The following is a 24,785-nucleotide window of genomic DNA, read 5'->3' as shown; positions in this document are numbered from 1 at the left end:
CAGCTGATTGTATTCAATAACAATTTTAAACATTAAAATAAAAAATAAAAGACTTTGTCATATTAGTATTACAATTTTGTACATTAAATAAATCTTATACATACCTAATAATAAATTTATTACTGTACAAAGCTTTCCTTCCTTTTCGACTAGGTACCCAATAATTTTAGAACACCAACCATTATTACCACATCAACCTAGCACAAGCTGTAGATAAAATGACAATGTCATCATTCTCTTGCCCTTGCCCCATTCACTTGGAGTCGGCGCAGCATGTCTTTCTCTTCCATTCCTCTGTCGCCCGTGATCTCATTATTCACTTGCGTTCGTTTCATATCATATCTCACGCAGTCCATTGACCTTTTCCTCGGTTTCGTAATACCTTTCTCGTCACATGACTTTCATCCCTCCGCATCACATACACATACCACGCTTGGGGGATAAAATACAAAAAAATTACAATGTAGAAGGCCATTATCACAGTGTTGCCGCATATACAAACTGCATGAGTGTGATAACTGCCTAACTTAAACAAACTCTACAGAGCCCTTATATCAGTGTGGCCAGTAATAAATTACAATTTCAAAAACGCTTTCTCTAACCTGGGGGAATCCCCAGCGATGAGTCAACGTAAACATAACACTGTTGTTGAAACAAAAGACCGATCCATCAAGTCTCACAATAAGCCATTTCCAGTACAATGGAAGGAAAAGTCACAAAGTGATCATAAAATACTGCAATCATAGCAATATCGACACGGTTATATTTCTGTAATCATATAAAGGAAAGGAAAAGGTGTAAAAGGAAAAGTAATGTTTTTATTCAAATCGATAGAAGTATATCTTTGGCAGTAACAGCTTGACTGATTTTAAGGTATGAAGTGTCGATAGATGTGCCTCGGTAGTATTAATAATAAATCCTTGTTAGCCCCCGATGTGGAGTAATGTTAAAGGATACAAATCTCATTCCGATTGAAGTTGTTATAGTATAATTTATGCAAGCTCGTATAATCGTTATCATTGTAATCGATGTAGTCATGCCTCACTTTCTTTTAATATTTATCAGCATATTTCAATACAATACTTTAGTTGTTTAAGAAAGTTATAGCTGGCTTATTAACATAACGTATCGCTTGAAGAATTGACTGTTTTGCCAGATATAAAGATAGACAATTGAATAAAACTATTCCTACCATTGTAGATGCAATTATGGGCTTTGATAGTTACCAATTTAAATAACATAATATATTATCAGTCTTACTTAACACGGCAGTAGCAGGGGTCGAATATAGATATAATAAACAGTTATAACATTTATGACGAAATTAAAGCTACTGAAGAATACAGAACATTAAATTAGTAATCTTAATAATTAAATCTGACAAATGCTATCTATACTCATTTTAGCGCAGTAAAGAAACAACCAGTGAATTCTTCTCTAGTAAATAACTTCCATAATGTGAAAATGATTTAACAGATTTTTTTAAATTACCTCATCGAAAACGGCTTTTTTATATTTATACAAAATAATGGTATGATCTCAGGATAACCATTATTAACAAATTTTAAAACTACCAGAAGGGACACCAGCCTAAATAGCACTGGCATAGATTCTCATTATTCGTGGCTAATTTAATAAGTAGATCTACCTGTTTTGGAACGCTCACCACCGCCTCTATCTGTGGGAAGTCCCGACCTGTCAATTTGTCTCTGATCCTGTTGAGTATAGATAGCGCGCGCTTGTTGAGGTTAGCTTCTGGTGGTATTTCGACAGATTCGTAGTGTAGATGGTTTCTCGATCTGCTCGGGAGGGAAAGAGAGGAGTCTATGTCGGATGAGAAGGTAGATTCGGTGAGGGAGTGGCGGTCGTTTTCGACGAGCCGCCAGTTGAGCAGCGGGTCGTAGACGAAGGCCTCGAGCACGGCCATCACGCTGTCGCGGTGCTTGTGCAGCACGTGCATCACTGCCTCGCAGGTGAAGCGGTACGTGCCTTCGATGCCGGTTACCTGGGAAAGCCAAATGGGTCAGACTACCAAAGGGGGGCCGTTTCTGGGACTTAGAATTTTTTTGAGAAAATGATAAAAACATAGGGGTTTCAAAACAGTTAGAATAATTTACAAGGTTTTGATGAAATTCGTAATAAACTTTTCTCTAAAATTAAAAATGGCCGAGTTAGACGCGACCAAAGATTTATGTTTCTAAAGGGAGCTGGGACTTGTAAAATTTTATTATTATAAAAAAGTCGGTTCTGGCGCTTCGCCGGCCGCTACCGCGGCACGCTCGCTTCGCTCGCTCGGCTCGCGCGCTGTAAGGTCGCAGTTCTACCTAACACTCCTCCTCGCTTCGCTCGTCGTCGTACCTACACCGACCTGCCTTAAAATAATGTTATATAAAACTATCTCCGCCATTTTCAATTTTAGAAAAAAGTTTTTCGAGTAAAAGTAGCTTATTTTGACGTGTTCTATACGTTACAATCATTTAAAATATATGTCATAATGACACCACTCGCGATGAATTTTTTCCCAGCTCCGTTTAAAAGCAATCTTTGGAGGCGTCTAACTCTGCCATTTTTTATTTTAGAGGAAAGTTTTTCCATAAAAGATGCTTATTTTGACGTGATCTACACATTACAATCATTTAAAAATAGTGTCATAATGACACTACTACTAAGTCCCAGCCCCCCCCCCCCCCCCCCCCCCCCCCTTTGCTACAGTCCAACCTGTTTCTGCACGTAAATCACACAAAAACATAAAGCTAAATTGTTCAGTGACACCGATCATACTCCAACATGCTTCACGGACACACAACGATCTATGACGGAATTTTAGTTTTGGGAAATATTGGACTAAGTTTGTTACGGATATTCTTTGTGCATTTTGGACGAAACCTGCTTTGTAGATTTTGCTCTGGGCATTGAATAAATTAGTTTACTCCATCATATGACTACTTCGGGTCTTTATTGTTTCCCAAATAGTTTTAAGTCATAATGTATTGTTTGTCCGAATTTTCGTTAGTCATAATTGGTTTGTCTCAGAAACGCGTAACTTTCCAGGATTGCCATAAAACAAACCTAGCCTAACCTAACCTATCTATAGAATAACCTTACGAAAATCCTGAAAAGTTAACGGTTTCAGTTTTATGACAAACAATACATTATGACTTAAAACTTTATGGGAAATAAAGGGACCCCGACTTCCTTACCTCCATGGCATTGATGAGCATCCTCGTGAGCCGGAAGGGGATCTTCTCCGGGAACTTGTCTCTCGTCTGCGTGACCTCGAAGCAGTCGCCAAAGTCTATGTGCAGAACTTTGCCCGTGACTCGGTGCAGCATGATATTGGACGGATGTCGGTCTCCGAGCCCGAGGATGTAGCCCACCTGAGAACAAAATAATATTAGTAACAAACTAATCATTGGTTAAAGTCGCAAACCTTTTGCATTCTTCAAACGGATTTAAGCGATTAACTTTAGCGGCTGCAGTTACAGTTACAAATCCCTTATTTCCTTCATATCATCGGTCACCTCAATTTCGCTCTAAGCGGTTTCTCGTGGCTAAGACCAGGCGTGGCTCACTCGCGATTTCGTTTCGTCGCTACAAGTACATGCGGCCCACACTAATTTTGGTGTCTAGCAGTAGTAGTTGCCGCGCACCGCTAGGTCGCAATAGACGAGTTTTGTTAGAGAGTGAACCTTTTGTACCTAGTACTATTATTTATTCTGTGCTAAGACATAGAACTATTCGGAATTTGGTTCAAATAGAGCCACCACTAACCATTATTGCACTTGAGCTTTATGTCTTCTCAATAAAGCGTACGTATTATCAGTGAACTTTGTACTAACCATGCTCATGACGGCGAGCGAGCGCGTGTAGTTGGTGCGGCGCTCGAACCACGCCTCGGCGGACGGGCTCTTCAGCCACAGCAGGCGCGCCAGGTCGTTGCCCGGCGTTTGGGATAGCGTGTGCTCGAACACTTCCACCTGGAATAAAGTTCAAATAGAAAATAATTACAGCTTTACGATAAGGTAAAGTAGGTTTAGAATAAAGAGAAACAAGGCTTCAAAGACAATCCAATCCTGAATTACAAAATTATAAATTCCTTCGTTTTCATAAAACAGCCTTATGAAACTATCTATCTATCAATTGCCGGATAGGATCAGTATCGCCGTTATCCACGCCACCAGCATGTGCATCCGAGGCACACGCCACCGCTTTAAGTCTGTCGGTGGCTTGGGTTCGACGACGGTGCCGCCCTTCCACACATCGATTGAAACCCCTTCTCTACCCTACATTTTTCAATGTATATTTATTTAATTATTAATAAAGTTGTACGTATTTCTATCTACCAATCCCATTATAGAAATGTAGTGTTAACTGAAGCTGTAATCCAATTCGGAATAGATTGGTGTTTCGTCGATAAGTGATTCATTGTCATCTTGGCTAATGCCCTAATATACTTACTATAGATGGTCAAGCAAATCTTGTCAGTAGAAAAAGGCGCGAAATTAAAATTTTCTATGCACAGAACACCCGACTAGAAACCTAATATTGGCCATTTTGTTCGCGACGCAAATCACCAAACTGTGAGGCGCGGGAGGGGTGCTCACGGCGTTGCGATTGGTCGTGGCGCGCTGACACGTGTAAGCGTAGGGATGGGACATGTTCATTACTTGCAGTGGTACTGGTACCAATGGTACCGTAATCTGTTGTGGTAAAATAATTGTTATCAATAAAGTCCACAGATTAATTACTTCTGAATATTCATACAATATAATCATTCATTAGGTACTTTAAAAATGTATCTAAAAATGTTACTTTGCATATTATTAATGAGCTAAGATTGTAAACATAAGAAAAACTGTAACGATTTCGATGAAATTTGCTATATGGGGGTTTACGGAGGCGAGGCGTTTTAACTCTAGGAAAACGCGCATTTTAGATTTTTTATGTTTGCTGTGCAAAGCTCGGTCTCTCAGATATTCAGTTTTTATTAACGCTGTTTTCTACAATAGTACCGTTGAGGCACCACGTCACTGACACAAAGGCAAAAGCCGCTATACACCAATGCATGCATGCTAATGAAAAATACTGTATTATTTTTCTAGTCTAATTCATACTAAACAACCATGCATAATCTATTGAAAGCATCTAAGTACCTACGTTTACGAATAAACCGACGCGACAATTTTGTATATGATCCGAGCACGTCTGTAAAATTAGTTTGGTTACGGCAATAACATAAACAAATATAAAATAATATAAATGTGTAATAAATTTCACATTTCGTCGGAGTCCATTTCAGTTCATCATCAGGTCCATCTCGTGACCCAAGACCTTACTGCTCACCTAGAGGATTCTAATAAACCCACACAACATGTGTCTATCACAAACCAACACCGATTTCCCTCGCACTTCTTCAAAGTTCATCATCAGGTCCAGCTCGTGGCCCCCCACCTTACTGCTCACCTAGAGGATTCTAATAAACCCACACAACATGTGTCTATCACAAACCAACACCGAGTTCCCTCGCACTTCTTCAAAGTTCATCATCAGGTCCATCTCGTGCCCCCCACCGTACTGCTCACCTAGAGGATTCTAACAAACCCACACAACATGTGTCTATCACAAACCTTCAAAGTTCATCATCAGGTCCATCTCGTGACCTAACTGCTCACCTGGCTTCTTAAAAAAAAATTACATCATTAATTTATTATTAATAAATCAATCATGAATTTCAAAAATACACTTTGGTGGCAAACGCAGCCTATGGAAACTATACTACTAACTAATGGCGCTTGCAACTAGGAGAATGTCACATGGGCGTTGCTCTGAAAACCTGCTAAAATATGATCATTTTCTTATTTTGATGCTACCTCAATAATGGTACTACTAACTAAAAACTAAACTACATACTACATATACCCACTAAGATAAACTACCAACTACCTAATTAAAACTATAGATTTTACAGATCAATTTTATTTATTCTCAATTAAAAATGAAAGAGAATCACAAATATCTTTTACATTTCTTAAAATGGTACAATATGGTTCGAGCGAAAGCACGAATTTACCGCAATTGACTAAACCATCACCGTCACATCACTAGTTGTTGACGTGAAAGGGATAGCACATTGCATTTTCAAGTTGACGGAAAAGGACGGGCTACTTCACTACCGCTCAGTACAACCATATTGACCAGTATAAAATGAACCCCGCGTACAAGAAATAATTTTCAACAAAATAGTGATTTTGACTTACCTGTGGAATGTTATTCCATCTGTTTTATAACTGGAAGTCTTAGATGACTTGCCACACCATTTCACACTGCAAAATCCCATGATTTGAATAAATTGCGATTTATTTTCGTAAACACGCGCACACTGTTAACAGGTCGTGAATTTGGACGCAACTGATCGGAGCGGCGCGCGTGAAATATTTTATAAGCGCTATTGCTCGCACGAGTGGAGGCCGCGAGTCGTCCTATAAGCTATGTCTATAGGGGTTGGTCTGTGTTTCTATGAGATGATATCCCTTCGCGCCTACATTTTTAAAATTTGCCGCCTTTTTCTACAGACAAGATCTGCTTGACCAAGTATATACTCTTTGCTAAGGCCGCTGAATTTTATGACAGGTGCTAAAATAAATCACCTTCTGCATCAACATAAGCTTGGGGAAGTCCGAGGCCATCCTCAGCATGATCTGCTGCTCGGTGTTCAGTCCCATCTTGACGTTCTTCTTGTCCCTGTAGTCAATGATGAGGTTGTACAGGGTGTCGCACTGTGGCACCCAACCGATCAGCCCGGAGTTGGGTGACAACGGTATCACGGCGTATCTCTGCACAAAAAAAAACGGGTTGCACTCCGGGAGTGCCGGCAGAAGTGAAAACTCAATGACATTGTAACAGTTTTTCGATCAGGTCACGTGTCCGTCTTACGCTCTCGCGAGTTTAACATTTTTTCCCCATCACAAAAAGTGCACAGCGCCGCTAAAGAAGTTTTCACTTCAAAAATTTTAAAATACTGATGAAATTTGTCTCAAATCGTCTACAGTGCAAGCTTAAGATAATGGAAATTAGTAGAGACGCCTCCTGTCCACATTGTGGTAAGGAGGAGACTAGCTCACACTTACTAGCAGAATGTATTATGTATGCGGCACCGCGATATAATGCATTCGGTAGAGAGTCTCTACTAGATACACACTGAAAGAAAACGAACTAAAGGACGCCGAACTTAAGGATGTCCTGTTCTGCAGGAAAACATGACGATCTGAGTAGAATAACCTGCAGCTCCAACTCCAGGGAACAGGGCTGAATGAACGCGACACGCGATCGCCAGCCCGCCTGCTTCCGGCCGGGCGTCCCTACACTACATCTACAGTGCAAGCTAGTTGCAGCTAAAACCACCCTTGATTTGCAGTCGTATCAATTGACCTAGTTTCTTGAGAGTCACATAGTTTGAATTGATGTCCCTTACAAATAAGGATACACATAAGTGCAGCTTAGAAAACAGCTATGTCACACGGTGACAGGGTTTATAGTTAAACCAAGGTGACATTACTTTGTTGCAAATGGTACCTGTATGGCGAGGTCGTGTCGGTAAGTGTTGGTATCTGCTTGTAGCAAAGCATTAACGAGCCCGAACAACTGCATGACGCGCTCGTCTTGCCGTAAGTCCTCATGGCCCTTCAGTAGGAACATGTATTGCTTGCCATCGGATCCTTGGATGGTGAGGCGGCGGGGGCGCTGCTTCGACTTTATTACCTGGGTAACAAGGTTCAAATTAGTGATCTTGTAATAGCAATCACCTGGTCAATACTTTGGTCGCTTAACTTCAAACTCGGTTAAATCCATTCGACCATCTTAGGAAATATCTACCCTATTACCTTTTGATATACATAAACCGCAAAATCTGACAGTTGGATTTATCCGAGTTTGAAGTTAAGCGACTCACTTAAAAACTAAATTGGGGCCCTAGTGTATTAACTACAATCTGAAAGTGGTAGCTCTACCAAAAAAGACGTTAAAAATCCTGAAACACGAATTCATTTGTTTTAGTACCGCCCAATACAAGACAATTTAAATCAAAATCACACATAACTTACTTGCAAATGACTATGTATATGCGAGATCCTGATAACCTTCTCATTGGGCACGTACGAGCCGGGTACAGCCAGCTCGAAGTCCCGACACGAGTGCAGTTTCCGACTGACGTATTGCAGCTCGAGCGAGGCGAGGGAGCGGAACTGCGCCGTGATGCGGCGGAACACATGGTAGTACAGGTCCCAGGCCTCGTTGAGGTGGCGGTCATCGTTGGATTCCTGCGAGAAAAGATCGGCGATTACGGTCCGCAACGCGCATGTAATAGTCTCTGGAGTTGCAGGCGTCCATAGGCTACGGTGCTTGCATACCATCAGGCGAGCTGTGTGCTTGTTTGCCACCGACGTTGTATAAAAAGATAATAGTACTATCAGTAATTGATAGTACTACTAGTAGAAGCGGTGAACTATTTTATTGTGTATCGATGTTTTTATTATTTTAAAATAGTTTAAGCCAAAGAGAATATAATATAGGTAACCACTAAGTACGTGCTTGAGCATTACGTACAAACTGCACCAGATTTACTGAAATACACCCAATTTGTCGGTAGAAAAAGGCACCAAATTCAAATTTAACCGTATTTTTCAAATTTGCCGCTTTTCTACTGGCGGAAATGGCTTGCCAAACTATATGTGCGCTTTGTGTTTAACACACATAAAATATATAACGCAATAAGTGTCGAACTGGCTTAAAATAACATACATATTTGTTTTCGTTCCTGGTAACACAAAGATGTTCTGTCATTTCCCGCGTAAATGTACTTAAATGCCGCTCTAATGTCAAAATTGTCTTAATTGTCATTTCCAAATAATTGTAACGATTGTTTCCTTGTACGTTTTTTAAATAGTTGTTTAATTTAATATTTTCTATCCAATTATTTATGCCTTGTCTCTGGATTGATTCATTTCTGGACTGAATAATGTATTAAGTGACCTTGGCCTTGGAAATTTACAATCGAAATGGTAAGCAGTTTAAAATATTTTTAAGTACTTATTGTATTTTACTATTCTGAAATAAATAAATCTAGATCGAACCACTAAATGCTAGCATAGTCCAACTTTGAATTGTTTGATAGATATCTAGCTATTGCATTCAGAATAATGTAATAAAGAGATTAAAACGCAGCTGCGCAGTTTCATATTCTTTTTATCACAATCAATCACAATTACTTTGCAGGACACTAAGGAGTCTTCAGAGTTAAAGAAACTACTTGTAAGCAAGGAAAATGTTCCATCAGCATCAGCACCCAAGAGGAAATGTGATTCCACAACTCCAAAAGTTGAATCTCGTTCTGTGGGTGTTCAAACTGTTCAATCAGTTAAATGCAATGTACGAACTGCAGATAAAAGTACAAACTACGATAGCCTAAAACTAAAGAAATCACAATCAACGGATACTGAGACACCTGAAAAACCATCTTTATGTGGTGCGACATCACAGACAGGAATGGAATCTGCAGACAGTCTCACCGAGAACAATTTACAGCAACGGCAATTCTTTATGGACCTGATTTATAATAGTCCAAAAGAATATTTAGGCATTCCAAAGCAATTCCAGTGGGTCCTCAAATATATTTGTGAGCAAAACCAAAATATACTATCAGAACTCACTCTCATTATAACACTTTCTAAGATAAAGCAAAATGGATCCTTGAGAGATATCAGTGTCCAGTTTGAGATACCTTCATCTGAAATAACCAACATGTTTGTAAAAGGCATAGAATGTCTTGCAAACTTCTTCCAAAACCTGATCTATCTACCTGCACCGGATCAAATACAAGCACAACTGCCACATGAGTTTAAAGTAAGATATCCCAATGTGCAGTGCATATTAAAAAGCCTTGAGATAGAAATTAAAACATCACCAGACCCACTGCACCAAGCACAAACCTGGTCAGAAGAAAAATATGGTAGCACATTAAAATATTTGATTGGATGTACACCCAATGGGTTTGTGGCTTTTGTCTCCAAAGGTTATGGAGGTGGAATTTCTGACAAAGATATTTTGGAGAGGAGCAATTTAACAAACATTTTGCCCCTTAATGCTGTAGTTATGACAGAATGGCAGAAAAATAGTTTTGTAGGTGTTGAAAGTTATTTGATGACAAAAGGTGTGAGGCTCCTTCGTCCAAACCATCCTGGCATTAACTCTAGCACTGAACCTGCACAAGAACAGGTTGCCCAAGCAAAAGCTATCGAATTTTTAAGAGTACATCTTGAGAGGATGACAAAGCGATTGAGACGGTTTGGAATGTTGTCCGAAGTCCGCTCCAAGTATATAGGGTATATGGATCACGTCCTAATAATAGCTTGTGGATTAGTAAATTTACAGGCAACATTGACAAAAAATAAGTAATTACATGAAATATTGTTTTTTTTTTTATAAGGAAACCTTTAAGACTAAAGTAATACATAGGTACTTGGCATCATGCATAAAGTAGGTGCTTTTATTGTTTTTGTTAGTATGTTAAGGTAAAAATCTTAATTTTCAAGATATGTAATTTCCTAATAAATGAATAACTACTTATGCCTTTACATTTACTTTGCTGCTGATACCTACTAACAACATTAACTGCTTAAATGACTAATGACAAGTCTTGTTTAATAACTTCATGCTCAGCTCAGCAAGCTCCTGATGACACTACTCGGTACGGAGTGAAACATGTCGAGCGTTTTTCGACTTAAAATACGTGAGTGACCGTGACTGCGTCAGCGTAGAATAAGTACTCCATGTAGTCCATGTCCCACTTCCATAGTAAATTTCACCCCCCTTTCTACTGATTTTTTTGCGTGATAAGAACTATCATAATGTCCTTTCCCGAAACTCAAACTATCTCCATACATAAATCGGTTCAGCGGTTTAAGAGTGACAGGGTTACTTTCGCATTAAGGAATAAGTAAAGTGTGCAATCGGAGACCAAGTCCTACTAAGCCTCGTCCGTCAGTTTATCAGGCAGGACAATGACATCGACAGGAAATATGTTTTAACATGAAAATGAACCGTACAGCAGCAGAAGTAGCCATCAGGGCGAGATGGGCAATATGCTCTAAATATACCTTTATTGTGGAAATAGAGGCATTTACTGTCATTTTGAACACCGTGCCGAAATTAACAACTTCTGACTGTACAGCCTACAACACAGTACCTTGTACATCTCGCCCCACCGCTGCGCCGCGTCCAGGTCGCGCCCGTACATCTGCAGGAACGACACCTCCTTCAGGGATTGCGGGGGTCGTGCTAGCATGGCGTGCATACGCTCTAGTGTGCGCGCCATGCCTTTGTAGTCCTTCTCGCTGAAATATAGCCTGCAGACGAAACGGGGCTTTATTTGAAGGTAATAACAGCGACTCTTACAAAATCGGAATCCAAATATTTAAAAATAAATCTTATCCCACTTAAAATAAGGCTGAGTTTACAGGTAGTAGCCGGTAGCAGACTTGTAAAAAAACGATGCGTTTGCGAGCGTCAGCGAGATGTGTTTTGTAGATGATAGCTTAGATGTGAATCTTAACTTAGCCTAAGTAGGCTTGCTGCTAGACAATTGTTGTTAATACTTACTTCAATTTTATAACAAATAATAGTGAACTAATATAATCGATAAAACCAATCATTAGGTACTTAAATTACACGCACCTTGACGCTTCATCCAACGCAATAAACACTTGATCGTGCCACAATATAGCCACCTTGATCAGCTCCTCCGATATAATGGCGGCTTCATTCACCAGGTTCTGCGAGTGTACGCACATCGTCTTCAGGATGTAATGTGCCGCGTTCTTACGCGTCACGAATGAAGACTTGGTCGCTACTGTCAACGGATACACCAACGCTTGGGGATGCAGCTTACTTATATCTATCAGAAGAATATGGACTAGCTTTGCCACCAAGCTTCTTGGCGAGTCTATCCTGGCGATCAACTGTGGTATAACTTGAAGCCATATGTTTATGTCGATCTGCCGTATGCCTTCGAATAGCGCGTCGTAAACTGTAGGGTTGTGTCCGTGGTCGAACCACAAGGTTAACAGTCTTAAAGTGTCTTGAAGAGAGCTCCCGTTGGATATGCTGATAGACTTGAAGAACCCTTCGATAGCGGGTATTGTGTGAGTATTTATGAAGTCTGCTCTGGATACTTTCTTCTCGCTTGAGCCACCGGCTACGCTGCTTTCGGACATATTATCTTGTTGTTTGTAAAACAGGACGGTCTCAAAGTTCATACATGCCCAGGCGTGGCAGCCTTTATACCATTCAGGGGCTAGAATAGTAGCAGCGGAATAGTTCCTGAGAATCTCTGGGATGGATAGCTCGTTGATCTCTTGAAGGGATTCGCACCAAGACCCAAGTTTGAGATGGCAGCGGGCGAGCAGACGACATTGCTCTTCATTATCGGGTTCAGAATTATCCACAAATCTCTGCAGAATATCGTAGGCGTATCTCTTATTGCCGGCTTCCCAAAGATTCTTGCTGTAAGCTAAAACTATCCTAGGATCCTGCATGTGGAGTAGGACATCTGGGTTATTGATCGGATCGCTTCCAATTATAGACAGGACAATTTTATGAGCCTGACTTAAAGATCCTGTTTTACGGCATAGAGATGCAAACTTCAACCAGGTTTGGAAATCTTCGCGCGGACTTAGAACAAGACTTCTTATCTGCAGCAATTTCCTCCAGTCTTCAACCAGTCTCTGGCCGCCTTGCAAGCGCGACCACCATGTCTTACGGATAGTGCTTCTCCGTTCTTCTACCAGTTTGTAAGTGACGACTTCTTCAAGTTCTGTCAGCAGCTGCGCGTTGACTAGCGCCCCATAAGCCCTCTGATAGCTTTCGGTAATTACCGCCGTCAGCTCCGTATCAAGAAGACTCCTGGCCAAGTCGATGTAATGCCTGGACTCGGGCCATTGGCTCTCGTGGATTGCTAATATAGCTCTGTAGAAAGCGCCTTCCTGAGTATCCTCTGGTATGCAATCAACATTTTTCTTCAAAGCGTCCCACTCTTGAAGGCCCCAGGAAGCTGCCGCTGCGATTTTTGCCGATTTCTTTCGAACTTCATCAGACAAGGTGTCCCATTGGTCAGATGTGATATTGTATAGTTTACGCCACTCTCCCATCGCTTCCAAACACCTCATAATGCCTAGTTTCGACTCGTCATCCTGTGGTTCGACTTCTAACTTCTTATTATAAAGGTCCAAAGCCTGGTCCCAGTTGTGAAGCTTCTCGTACCAGCGCACATGTACGTTTAGAGAGCAGTCGCCATCCTTCTTTTGCATGATAACTTTTTCTAGCAAACCGTTGGCAGCTTCTTTCTGTTGTAACTTGTTGTTGATGTGTATGAGAGCTTCAACCACTTGAGTAGACGGATTGTTGCGATACTCTTCTTCCTGCAATGTTTGATTATTGTCACTGAAATTTCTGTATCATTTAGTCACATTATTTCTAAAGGCTGTCTAACTTACCTTGTAATATAATGCTTTCGCGTAAGCTTTGCAATTGATCGCCGTATCTCCTAACAATCTAATCGATATCGGCAGTTCTCCCTTCTTGCAATGCTCCATAAACTCGGCCAACGTGAGCACAGCGAGCGCCACATCAGGCGCGTCCGGCACGGCCAGCGCGCTCTCCAGCGCGTTGGACAGCGAGCGTCGGGACTGCTCGCCCAGCTCCGTCCAGCACGAGACGAACGCCGCGTTGAACAGGTCGTACGCGAGTTGAGGGTAGTTTTGGGCGAGGGTGGAGCATGCCCTAAAATTACAAAGGTACAATAGTAAACATTCTAGATATAAAATTACATAATTACGAAACATTACCTTTAAAAAGTACATTGAATTAATTATGAAATATAGGGCATGGAATGTTAATAACCCGGTTTTTTCATTATCAAACTGCACAACGGGACTTAATCGCGTATTTAAGTTTTAAGATTTACCTCCGACGTTTCGAGGACGGCGTTGTCCCCGTGGTCTCGGAGCAGACTGGCTCAAGTTGACATCAACATCTTCTAGCCGCGCGAGTTTTTCGAACTACCCGCACTTGGTCTTGTTTATCAGTTTGAACGTTTTGCGCACTAGGGATGTCACTCTGTCGACACACAACACTAACGATATTCGATTTATCGACTGTCGATATTCGTTTCCGCTTACATTTACTAATGACTGGATTCCATGTGGATGAGATCTTAAAACCCTCGTCCCGATTAAAATTGCAATGTTTTTTGATTTCAATGGCTTCCCGCACTTTTCTACTGTAGAAATGGCGATCCGTGGAGAGGATTTTAGGGTTATGCAGCTCAATCCAGTGGTTTGGTCCTGACTCCAGCAAATGCTCAGCCACCGCAGACCAAATTGCTGGATTGCTGGAGTCAGGACCAAACCACTGGATTGAGCTGCATAACCCTAAAATCCTCTCCACGGATCGCCATTTCTACAGTAGAAAAGTGCGGGAAGCCATTGAAATCAAAAAACATTGCAATTTTAATCGGGACGAGGGTTTTAAGATCTCATCCACATGGAATCCAGTCATTAGTAAATGTAAGCGGAAACGAATATCGACAGTCGATAAATCGAATATCGTTAGTGTTGTGTGTCGACAGAGTGACATCCCTAGTGCGCAAAACGTTCAAACTGATAAACAAGACCAAGTGCGGGTAGTTCGAAAAACTCGCGCGGCTAGAAGATGTTGATGTCAACTTGAGCCAGTCTGCTCCGAGACCACGGGGACAACGCCGTCCTCGAAACGTCGGAGGTAAATCTTAAAACTTAAATACGCGATTAAGTCCCGTTGTGCAGTTTGATAATGTTTAATAATCGTGAAAGTTTAAATCCGGTTTTTTCAGTTATCCAAAACCCTGTAACACTATCAACCGATTGGGAGGAAAAGTCATATAAAAAGGGCGGAAAAATAGGTGTGAGCCCAAATATATTAATGCTGATGTAATGATGTTACCTGATGGCGGGACTGTTGGACTCGTTAAGGAAGGTGACGCTCAGATCCCGCAGCCACTCCATCCAGTCCTCCTTAGTGATGAGGCTGCTGACTGCCCAACTCTTCCGCAGCTCGTACAGATTTACTGATAGCTTCTGCATCGTCTGCATCTCACTCGTAGCTACCACCTGCAGAATACGTAGCAACGTTGTATTAAACAGTAAAACGTTTGTGCTTTAAAGCAGTTTTCAATGCAGCTAAAACTTACATCTTTCTTCCGAAGCCGAATACGAGTCTCATCCATGTAATCATCATCGCAGGCCAGAGTAGAAACCACTTGCAATCGCGTAATCAACACGATGTACTGTGGACATTGGATTTTGTGCTTCATCATGAGTCTCTCCATCGAAGGTATGTAGTCGACATACTCCCGCCCGAGCTGAATGATGAGCGCGCACAGAGTGTTCATAGCCGTTTGTCTCAACGGCGGGTTGGTGTCCAAAACGCGAGCTAATGCTTGAATTATTGTCGCAGAATAAGGCTTGAAGTACAAGTACATCGATAGATGCTCAATTGTCTCCATTGCTAGCTTCGAAATAGATTGCGGAATATTCCTGCCATCAAACAAAGCAGTAATTGCTGGTACTATCGACAGAAGTACATCATCTAGATTATTCTCGAATTTTTGTATAGTTAAAAGTAGTTTTTCAGTCAAGAACTTGTCTTTGCTCCTGTCGTATCTGAGGATACGCAGAATGTTCGGCAATATCTTTCGCAAGTAAACTTTGAACTCTGTTCCGATGGCGACTGTTATGTGTTCGACGAGCATGATCAGCGTCGGTTGCAGAGGAGTATCTGGAGTCCAATACTCTCTGATGATATCGAAAATCTCTTCCAAGTAGTTCCGAATGTGTATTTTAACGACTGTTATCAGTTGCGCCAACTGGGTGAAGAGGAATTCACGGAAGTTTGCGCTCTCTGTTGTGCGTATGACGTATAAAAGGCTCGGCGTGACGCGGGATATGTATGGAACACATTTAATGCCAAGCGACTGGAATATGAAGGTTACTGAGTGTACAGCGCTTGTGTGGTGCTGGGCCAGTAAAGGGTCCCTCAGGATTCGCATGAGGGATGTCAATACAACGGCTGGATAGAACTCATCTAGCACTATCGGCGACATATTTACCAACATCTCATTCGTGTTCAAGTCAAAGTTATCAGCAGTCACAGACTCGTCGATGGCGGGTATCAAAGTCGAAACTGTTTGAAAATCTATCAAACCCTGATTAACCTTATGCTTATATGGATCTAAGGCGCCCAGAAGACCTAAGACTCGAATAGTTTCGCGCCTGTCCCTGCTCTGCTGTTCCGATTTCAAAAAGCTTAAGAGCATGTCCATGAGTTGAGGGTATTCCATGTAAGGTGTGACCACGTGGCCGGTAGCACTGATGACTTGGCCAAATGACCACAGAGCGATACTCCTCTTCTCCGGTTGATTGGGATCTGATAGCAATTCAAGCTGAATAGAGATGAGTTCTGGCAGCCACTGGTGTAAGGCGTGCCCACCGCCGTACACTTCCGCTAAATCTCCAATGGCTTTAAGAATAGACGAGATCATTGTAGGATTGCTCTCTTTTTCTCTAAGTTTAGGCACGAGCACTTTCAATATGGTGTCAACGAACTGTCTCGTAATTCGTGGTGCATGCGAAATTATATTGTTGACCATTCTCAATGACTGTTCCTTGTTTCTTGCAGATTCTGAATACTGTAGTTCCATTAATATCTGAACAAACAGTTGACGGAGCGTGGGCGTTGTGTAGCTCGGATTTATGTTGCTGAGTCTCCCAATCACGCACAGCGCGAGTTCGCTCACCTCGACATTGGAGTCATTGATAGCCACAAAGAGACAACTTAGGTGTTCTTCTACAGCCAAATACTTATCAAACGCGGGATTTGTGAATATTTCCAGTACTCTGTATCGGACTTCATGGTCAAAATCTGAGCGACCTAGAGCCAGAAGTTTTCCTAAAGACTCATCAATAAGCATATGGAGAGTTCTCGAGTTTGTGACCGAACATCGCTCGATGGCTTTGATAAGAAGTTTCGCGGCCGTCTTTACAGCTTCCATCCTGATGTCGTGTTGCTCACTTAGTAGATAATGATCTGTGCATCTTCTTATGAAACTCATCAATGTATTGTTCCATTCGAAATCGAATGCGCCTAACGTTCGCAACGCTAATACAAGTTTGTTAGCGTCATGGGGCTCAACCAGCAATGCTGAAGATAATAAATGTACGATCTGCTGCTCTGAACTATTTGGAGCGTAAGGTTTTTTCCTCAATATTAAAGACAGCATGTTCAAAAGTTTTTCAGTAATATCTTTCTTTAATGAGGGTACATTTTGACTTAGCTCTTTAAAGCAAGTTGTCAGCTGAGCACTCAATCCTGTGGCACACATGGGATCTAACAGCTCTCTTACTTCATTGGCCACATTTTCCTTCATAGCAAAGCCTAATAGGGTTACACAGTTAAACAAGGGTGTGTCAGACCCTACTCGCTTCTTAGGAGTCTCTTTCAGTGGTAAAGTTAATTTAATAATCTCAATAATCCTGCCTAGGTATGTCTGGATATCTGTCTCAACTGCTACACAAATGAGGCCTAAAGTAGTAAAGGCCATAGCCCTTTCCTTTTCTCTGCCTCTTAAAAACGTAATCAGGTGGTTGATGGTGGATTTAAGATGTCTTTTGGAAAACACTTCTCTGTTAAATGCAGCCAATCGAGGTATCATTAGCAACAGCATTTGATGGACATTGTGAGCTCTAGATATTTGCTGTGCCATAACATCTGTAACAGTAATAAGAGCAACATTAAACACTGATCAAATAAATAAATGAAATAGTAAAATCTATGAAGTTGAGGTCCAGGATTTTGTAACACCCTGCCTAAGAATTTTATATCTTGATTATTTTGAATATAGTGGTTACCACTTAACTTTTGGGCATTTTTAGTTGAAGTATAATGTCCTAATAATTAGCCGGGTACTGACTGAGCGAGCAGCCTCGCGAGGCAGCCTCGGACGATTGCCGCGCAACGTTTGCCGCGCGAGGCAGCCTCGGTCAGTAGGATTTGTTGCACGAGGCTGCCGCGCGCGGAAAAGCCGAGCCACGGTACGCCTGAGCCAAACATCGAGCGCTCAGTTTAACGTGAAGTCGCACAGAGACCGCGCGTGGCATGATGCCGTTCATTCGAAAAGCTGTCGCTACCACTGCGTTTCTAATAATTCTATGGCTTGTAAAAACAAGAAATTATTTCCTGGCTTATATTTTTCCACACATCTTCTCTTAGTATAATCGGGACATTTCGCATCCCGTAATCGTCTATATTCACCATATAGTTCTATCAATTTAAGGCACTGTTCTTTATCCATGGCGCTAACATACGGCGAACAAGCGAGGCAAAACACAACCGTCTTGAGTGAGCGCGGCAAACTTACTGAGGCGCCTTTGAGCATGGACAAAAAACCGACAACGCTCGGCTCGGGCCGAGGCGCGCTCGGCCGAGGCCGGACATGCATTTGCCTCGGGCGAGTCACGTCCTGACTGACCGAGGATTTGCCTCGCGAGGCTGCTCGCTCAGTCAGTACCCGGCTATTAAGGCAAAGTTACTTTAGCAAGTTAAAACAAAATAATCAGGTGATGACAAAATAAAACTAATAAAATTACATAAACAGTTACCTGAGCAAATCTTTTCATATTTTTCAGTAATAAGTTGTTTACAAATATTAGACTCATAGATGACAGTTTGATTTTTCTCCTCTGAAAAATGTTGGGGATTCCATGAAGTCTGTATCTTAGTGCTCAGAGACATTATCTCATCGGATGTGTCCTGCTCAGCATCCAGTTTCTGCATCAGGGCTGTGTACTGCTTTTCCCAGGCAGAGTTGGAACATCTCAGGAGTTCATTCAGAATCAATAATGCACCATGCACATGGTCATCCCTGTTTAGACCTTTCTCTCTTATGGGCTGGTCAGTAAAAGATGTCATAGCTTCTTCATAACATTCAGAATACCATTGAACTTTATTTATCTGCTCGGGCAGTTCCCTCTGAGCGGTGACCACCAAAGCTGCTCTCAGTGCTTTGGCTGCTGCTTCCCGTATCTGATCTTTTGGATCTCTCAAGGCTATCATGATATGGTTGAAGAATTTAGTAATTTGCTGGTAGAACCATGATGGCATAGCAATAGCCAGTTCCTTTAGTATAAGGACTGCAGATAGCCTTTTTCCCTCATTCCGTTCTTCTGAAAGCCATTCATAGCATCTTTTCATCTCCTGCTCAACATACTCTCCTCTCTTTACACCCAATGTGGCAGCTAAACGCCCCATTGCTTTGGCTGCAAGCTCAACAATGCCAATGTCGGTGGAAGGGAAGACATTTCTTAAATATTGGGTGTAGCGAATGGTCCTGCTTTTTGTTGTTTCCGTATCCCCTCCAATTAAACATACTGCAAACAACATATTAATTTTAAATGTTGGGAGGATTATTCATTTATTTATATTTTATAAACTGAAGGACTATTCAATACAGTAATACAGTTAGTTATTAAGAGCGCTCTTACAAGAAAAGTCGAAATAACGCAAAATTGATGATACTAGTCGACGAAATTCAGGACTTTGTGCTCATTATTAGAAACAATGAGTACTTGTTCCAGTAAAAGTCTCTTCTTATCTTTTTAAATATCGTTGTAAATATTAGAAAAAGGACTTATTAAATTAGTAATGATTTTTTTTCTGATGGTCGTTTCCGAAAAACCCCGTGAAGCACTGAATGGCAAGCTCTTATTTGGAAATGTTGAGAAGTTTACTCTGCTAAACCTGGCTATTTTGTATTACTAATACCCTGTACTTTAGGCATATCAAACGATATTTTTCCTACACACCTTTGAGAAAGAGAAAATCAAAGTAAAACGAACTCAATTTTCTCTCCGAAACAAGTGTCAATTCCTACGAAAATCTACTTAATATCGAAGTCATTTTCATACTCAAGCAATCTGCAACGTTTGCTTATACTGTTGGTATACATTAGTGTTTATGAAATTCTACTATAATTTTTTGGCAATTTTTTGAAAACTACTCTATATTACCGATGACGCGCGCTGCGCCAGCTCAGTGCCGCGGCAGAGCTTGTAGAGGCAGGACGTGTGTCGGTCGGCTCCGCACATTTTCAACGGCGACAACGAGATTTTTTATCATTGTGTGCGGCGGGCGCCGTGTAAAACGCTATACTGTGTGCGTGTAAACCGCAACGAGACACTTTGATCCTAGCACTGTTTTTATAGTATTATAATTTATAATGGTACAGTTTAATAAACTACCGGACAGGATTAAAAATATTTGAAGCGACCTGACATTTTATATGTATTAATTTTGACTCAAGATAGTACCCAGGGTCTGATGATGGAGCCGGAAAGTGGTCACCGGTACCAATCAACCATGCAACTAAACCACTTCGTGTTTAGGCTCGTTTTATTCATCTCAACAAGATCTTTGACACAAGATAGTACTCAGGGTCTGATGATGGAGCCGGAAGGTGGTCACCGGTACCAATCAACCATGCAACTAAACCACTTCGTGTTTGGGCTCGTTTGATTCGTCTCAACAAGATCTTTGACACAAGATAGTACTCAGGGTCTGATGATGGAGCCGGAAGGTGGTCACCGGTACCAATCAACCATGCAACTAAACCACTTCGTGTTTAGGCTCGTTTTATTCATCTCAACAAGATCTTTGACACAAGATAGTACTCAGGGTCTGATGATGGAGCCGGAAGGTGGTCACCGGTACCAATTAACCATGCAACTAAACCACTTCGTGTTTGGGCTCGTTTGATTCATCTCAACAAGATCTTTGACACAAGATAGTACTCAGGGTCTGATGATGGAGCCGGAAGGTGGTCACCGGTACCAATCAACCATGCAACTAAACCACTTCGTGTTTGGGCTCGTTTGATTCGTCTCAACAAGATCTTTGACACAAGATAGTACTCAGGGTCTGATGATGGAGCTGGAAGGTGGTCACCGGTACCAATCAACCATGCAACTAAACCACTTCGTGTTTAGGCTCGTTTTATTCATCTCAACAAGATCTTTGACACAAGATAGTACTCAGGGTCTGATGATGGAGCCGGAAGGTGGTCACCGGTACCAATTAACCATGCAACTAAACCACTTCGTGTTTGGGCTCGTTTGATTCGTCTCAACAAGATCTTTGACACAAGATAGTACTCAAGGTCTAATGATGGAGCCGGAAGGTGGTCACCGGTACCAATCAACCATGCAACTAAACCACTTCGTGTTTAGGCTCGTTTTATTCATCTCAACAAGATCTTTGACACAAGATAGTACTCAGGGTCTGATGATGGAGCCGGAAGGTGGTCATCGGTACCAATCAACCATGCAACTAAACCACTTCGTGTTTGGGCTCGTTTGATTCGTCTCAACAAGATCTTTGACACAAGATAGTACTCAGGGTCTGATGATGGAGCCGGAAAGTGGTCACCGGTACCAATCAACCATGCAACTAAGAGGCTATTCATAAATTACGTCATTTCAAATTAGGGGGGGGGGGTCTGGACATCGGATGACGGTAGCATGAAGTAGGAGGAAATGGGGGCTTTTGAAGTATGAGTTTTGGATGATTATAGGGGGGGGGTCAAAAATCGATGACGTAATTTATGGACAGCCCCTAAACCACTTCGTGCTTGGACTCGTTCGATTCGTCGCAACAAGATCTTTGACAAAAGTTAGTACTCAGAGTCTGATGATGGAGCTGCACTGTGGCCACGGGTACCAGTCTACCATGTAACTGAACCACTTCGTGTTTGGGCTCGTTTGATTCGTCGCAACAAGATCTTTGACACAAGATACTACTCAGGGTCTGATGATGGAGCTCGAAGGTGGCGACGGGTACCAGTCTATCACGTAACTGAACCACTTCGTGTTTGGGCTACGTGTTTGGGCTTCGTGTTTGGGCATCGTGTTTGGGCTTCGTGTTTGGTGTATCACCTAGTGTCAAAGATCTTGTTGAGACGAATCAAACGAGCCTAAACACGATGTGTGGTTTAGTTGCATGGTTGATTGGTAATGGTGACCACCTTCCAGCTCCATCATCAGACCCTGAGTACTGTCTTGTGTCAAAGATCTTGTTGAGACGAATCAAACGAGCCCAAACACGAAGTTGTTTAGTTACACGATAGACTGGTACCCGTGGCCACCTTCCAGCTCCATCATCAGACCCTGTGTATCTTCAGTGTCAAAGATCTTGTTGAGACGAATCAAACGAGCCCAAACACGAAGTGGTTTAGTTACATGATAGACTGGTACCCGTGGCCACCTTCCAGCTCCATCATCAGACCCTGTGTATCTTCAGTGTCAAAGATCTTGTTGAGACGAATCAAACGAGCCTAATCATGTTACTACATGGTTGATTGGTATCCGTGACCACCTTAATCATCATCATTATCATCAGATCCTCAATACTAGTTCGTTTTTAAACCCTCGTTGATACAAACTTTACAACCTATAGGTACCAAATGCTATGACGAAACATGTAAATAAGCGAGTACCTATAATTTATTTCGAGTAATACTTATACCTTCATAAGTACGAGTATGGGGCTATTCATAAATTACGTCGTTTCAAATGGAAGGAGGGGGGGGGGGTCTGGACATCGGATGATGGTAGTATGACGTAGGAGGAAACAGAGTCATCCGAAGCATGATTTTTGGATGATTTGAGGGGTGGGGGGGTCAAAAATAGATGACGTAATTTATGAACACTGCACACACTTACATTTGCACTGCATTTAGTATTTTCGTACTTACCAAATAACAATTTTAGGACTTTAAAAGTTAAGCACAGTTAGTGTTGTTATGGTTGATTTCAATATGCTTCGCGAAGGATCAAGAATGTTTAATCCATCATTGTAGTGCGAGTGTGGTAGAAGGGATCGGCATACTGAGCTCGCACGGCCTGCCGCAGCGTGTAAAATACCTAAACTCGCTCAACGCCGAAATGTAATAGCGCTCTTAAAGGTTTCAGCTTTAATTAAGCTTGAATTTATATTTGACATGCATACATTAATACATATTGACCTCTCATTACCATAAAGGCCCCTGTACATATTGGGCCAACGCAGGCCAGTCCAAGGGACGCAGCCATGCGGTAGAATGAGATAGCAATATCACTTGCTCCCTCTAACACATAAATGCGTCCCCCAGACTGGCCCACGCTGGCCCAATATGTACAATATGTACAATATGTACAATATGGGCCTTTAGATATTGACCTAAATAACTTCACTTCAGTTACAATTGTTACAAAGCTATTAGATAGTATGCCAGATCGAAAAATTGTACCAAATTCGGTGCATTTTTTTACCGTACAGACTTAAATGAACACAATACACTCTTTAAGTTTATGAAACAGTTTGTACATACAGGGCCCATTGATTGATCCAATTAAAATATAACCTATACTACACATACCAATGGTGAGTATTCCAGCTTTCTTCTCATTGTTATCGTAGCTGGACGTGAGCGTATGAATCTGCTGGTTGAAGTCGTCCAGCACCTGGCCCAGCGTCTCCGGCGACAGCTCCCGCAAGTCTGTCTTCGCGAAGTGTAACAGCTCGCGAATAGCTTTATGTCTCGTCTCAGAGTGCCGGGACTTCAGCCCCGCCACGAGCTCAGACACAGTGAATCCCGTCATTTCTATTAATTAACGGGCTATCCTCCTAATTACATCCAAACACTGATTAGTGATTATTCACATAATAACAAACTGACTACTTAGAAGATAGGTTTACCAAAGCTCTATCGCTTAGCCATTATTTATATGGCAATATAAAACACTACTAAACCGTATATCTTATAATACAGACACTCTTTGCCTTATAAGGTAAATTTGTTTAAAATGTAAACAAAAATATAAAGCAAAACATGCGGCCTCCCTGACATAAACATAATGACACTTGGCACAGATAAAGATAACACTTGCGACGCGTTGACTGACACTGACGCAAACTTACCAATAACGAAATTAGAAAAACATTTAAGAGATTAAAGTATTAAGAAAGAATGAAGAAATGGTTTAATGTCAAAAATCTATGAAGCATAAATAGAAATATAAAAAAGTATTTCTAGAAAAAAAATGTGGATAACAGTGCCATCTATTGAAATAGTTGTAGAAGTGCAATCAAACAAAGCAAGAATGACGCGTGTATTTTCAATACTTTCTACTTGTCATCCATCCACCAACCACAAACAACGAATTGGATTTGAATAATACCATACTTCAGATAGTCCACGAATTCAGGGTAAATCTGACAATTTCAAGTAGGCAAGTTTAGACTGCAGTAAATGAATATTGTTTTTCTTCATTTATCCTTAATCGTAATGCACCTCAATATCAGAACCGCACTCCTCAGGAACTTTATGTTGTATTAATCAGATAAATCTTAGGCCCCATATACACGTGAGCTTTTTCAACGCGCGTTAAAAAGCGTTTGAATGACACAAATGGATACACGTGTATTTATTCACACGATGACGGTGGCTCATTCGTTGCGATCAAGCATTGTTGGATTTTCGACTTTAAGCGTTGGTCGTTAAATCGAATTTAGTGTGTAGACGGATTCAAGCGCTTTTTTAACGCACGTTGAAAAAGCTCTCGTGTTAATGGGGCCTAAGGCCTCATTCCCACGAGCGCTTTTACAACGCG

At 41.5% G+C, this 24,785-nt stretch overlaps 2 protein-coding genes across 2 annotated transcripts; one reads left to right on the top strand and one right to left on the bottom strand.

Annotated features, from left to right (window-relative positions):
* Nucleotides 1–50: 50 nt before the first annotated feature.
* Nucleotides 51–24,011, bottom strand: LOC134797710 (serine/threonine-protein kinase mTor-like). Its single transcript, XM_063770060.1, has 13 exons — nucleotides 23,552–24,011; nucleotides 18,744–19,511; nucleotides 15,278–17,853; nucleotides 15,031–15,197; nucleotides 13,545–13,830; nucleotides 11,728–13,469; nucleotides 11,240–11,399; nucleotides 8,100–8,315; nucleotides 7,573–7,758; nucleotides 6,648–6,833; nucleotides 3,840–3,977; nucleotides 3,201–3,377; nucleotides 51–2,005 (listed from the first exon to the last, which is right to left on the bottom strand). Exons 1-13 carry the CDS (start codon nucleotides 23,772–23,774, stop codon nucleotides 1,571–1,573), a joined length of 7,260 nt encoding a protein of 2,419 aa, XP_063626130.1. The 5' UTR covers nucleotides 23,775–24,011; the 3' UTR covers nucleotides 51–1,570.
* LOC134797280 (uncharacterized) lies at nucleotides 8,916–10,466 on the top strand. The gene is made up of 2 exons (XM_063769508.1): nucleotides 8,916–9,056; nucleotides 9,271–10,466. Exons 1-2 carry the CDS (start codon nucleotides 9,054–9,056, stop codon nucleotides 10,447–10,449), a joined length of 1,182 nt encoding a protein of 393 aa, XP_063625578.1. The 5' UTR covers nucleotides 8,916–9,053; the 3' UTR covers nucleotides 10,450–10,466.
* Nucleotides 24,012–24,785: the final 774 nt, after the last annotated feature.

This window comes from Cydia splendana, chromosome 15 (genome assembly GCF_910591565.1).
Source record: "Cydia splendana chromosome 15, ilCydSple1.2, whole genome shotgun sequence".
Taxonomy (NCBI): domain Eukaryota; kingdom Metazoa; phylum Arthropoda; class Insecta; order Lepidoptera; family Tortricidae; genus Cydia; species Cydia splendana.
This window is presented reverse-complemented; position numbering and strand designations above follow the sequence as displayed.

What these genes read in the sequence shown, in the direction of transcription:
- LOC134797710 (XM_063770060.1), bottom strand. Translation starts at nt 23,774, where the DNA reads ATGACGGGATTCACTGTGTCTGAGCTCGTGGCGGGGCTGAAGTCCCGG. An exon ending in TCCAACAGTCCCGCCATCAG is followed by an intron (nt 13,831 to 15,030) that starts GTAACATCATTA and finishes TTGTAATTTTAG; the next exon opens with GGCATGCTCCACCCTCGCCC. An exon ending in GCGTTGGATGAAGCGTCAAG is followed by an intron (nt 11,400 to 11,727) that starts GTGCGTGTAATT and finishes TTTCGTCTGCAG; the next exon opens with GCTATATTTCAGCGAGAAGG.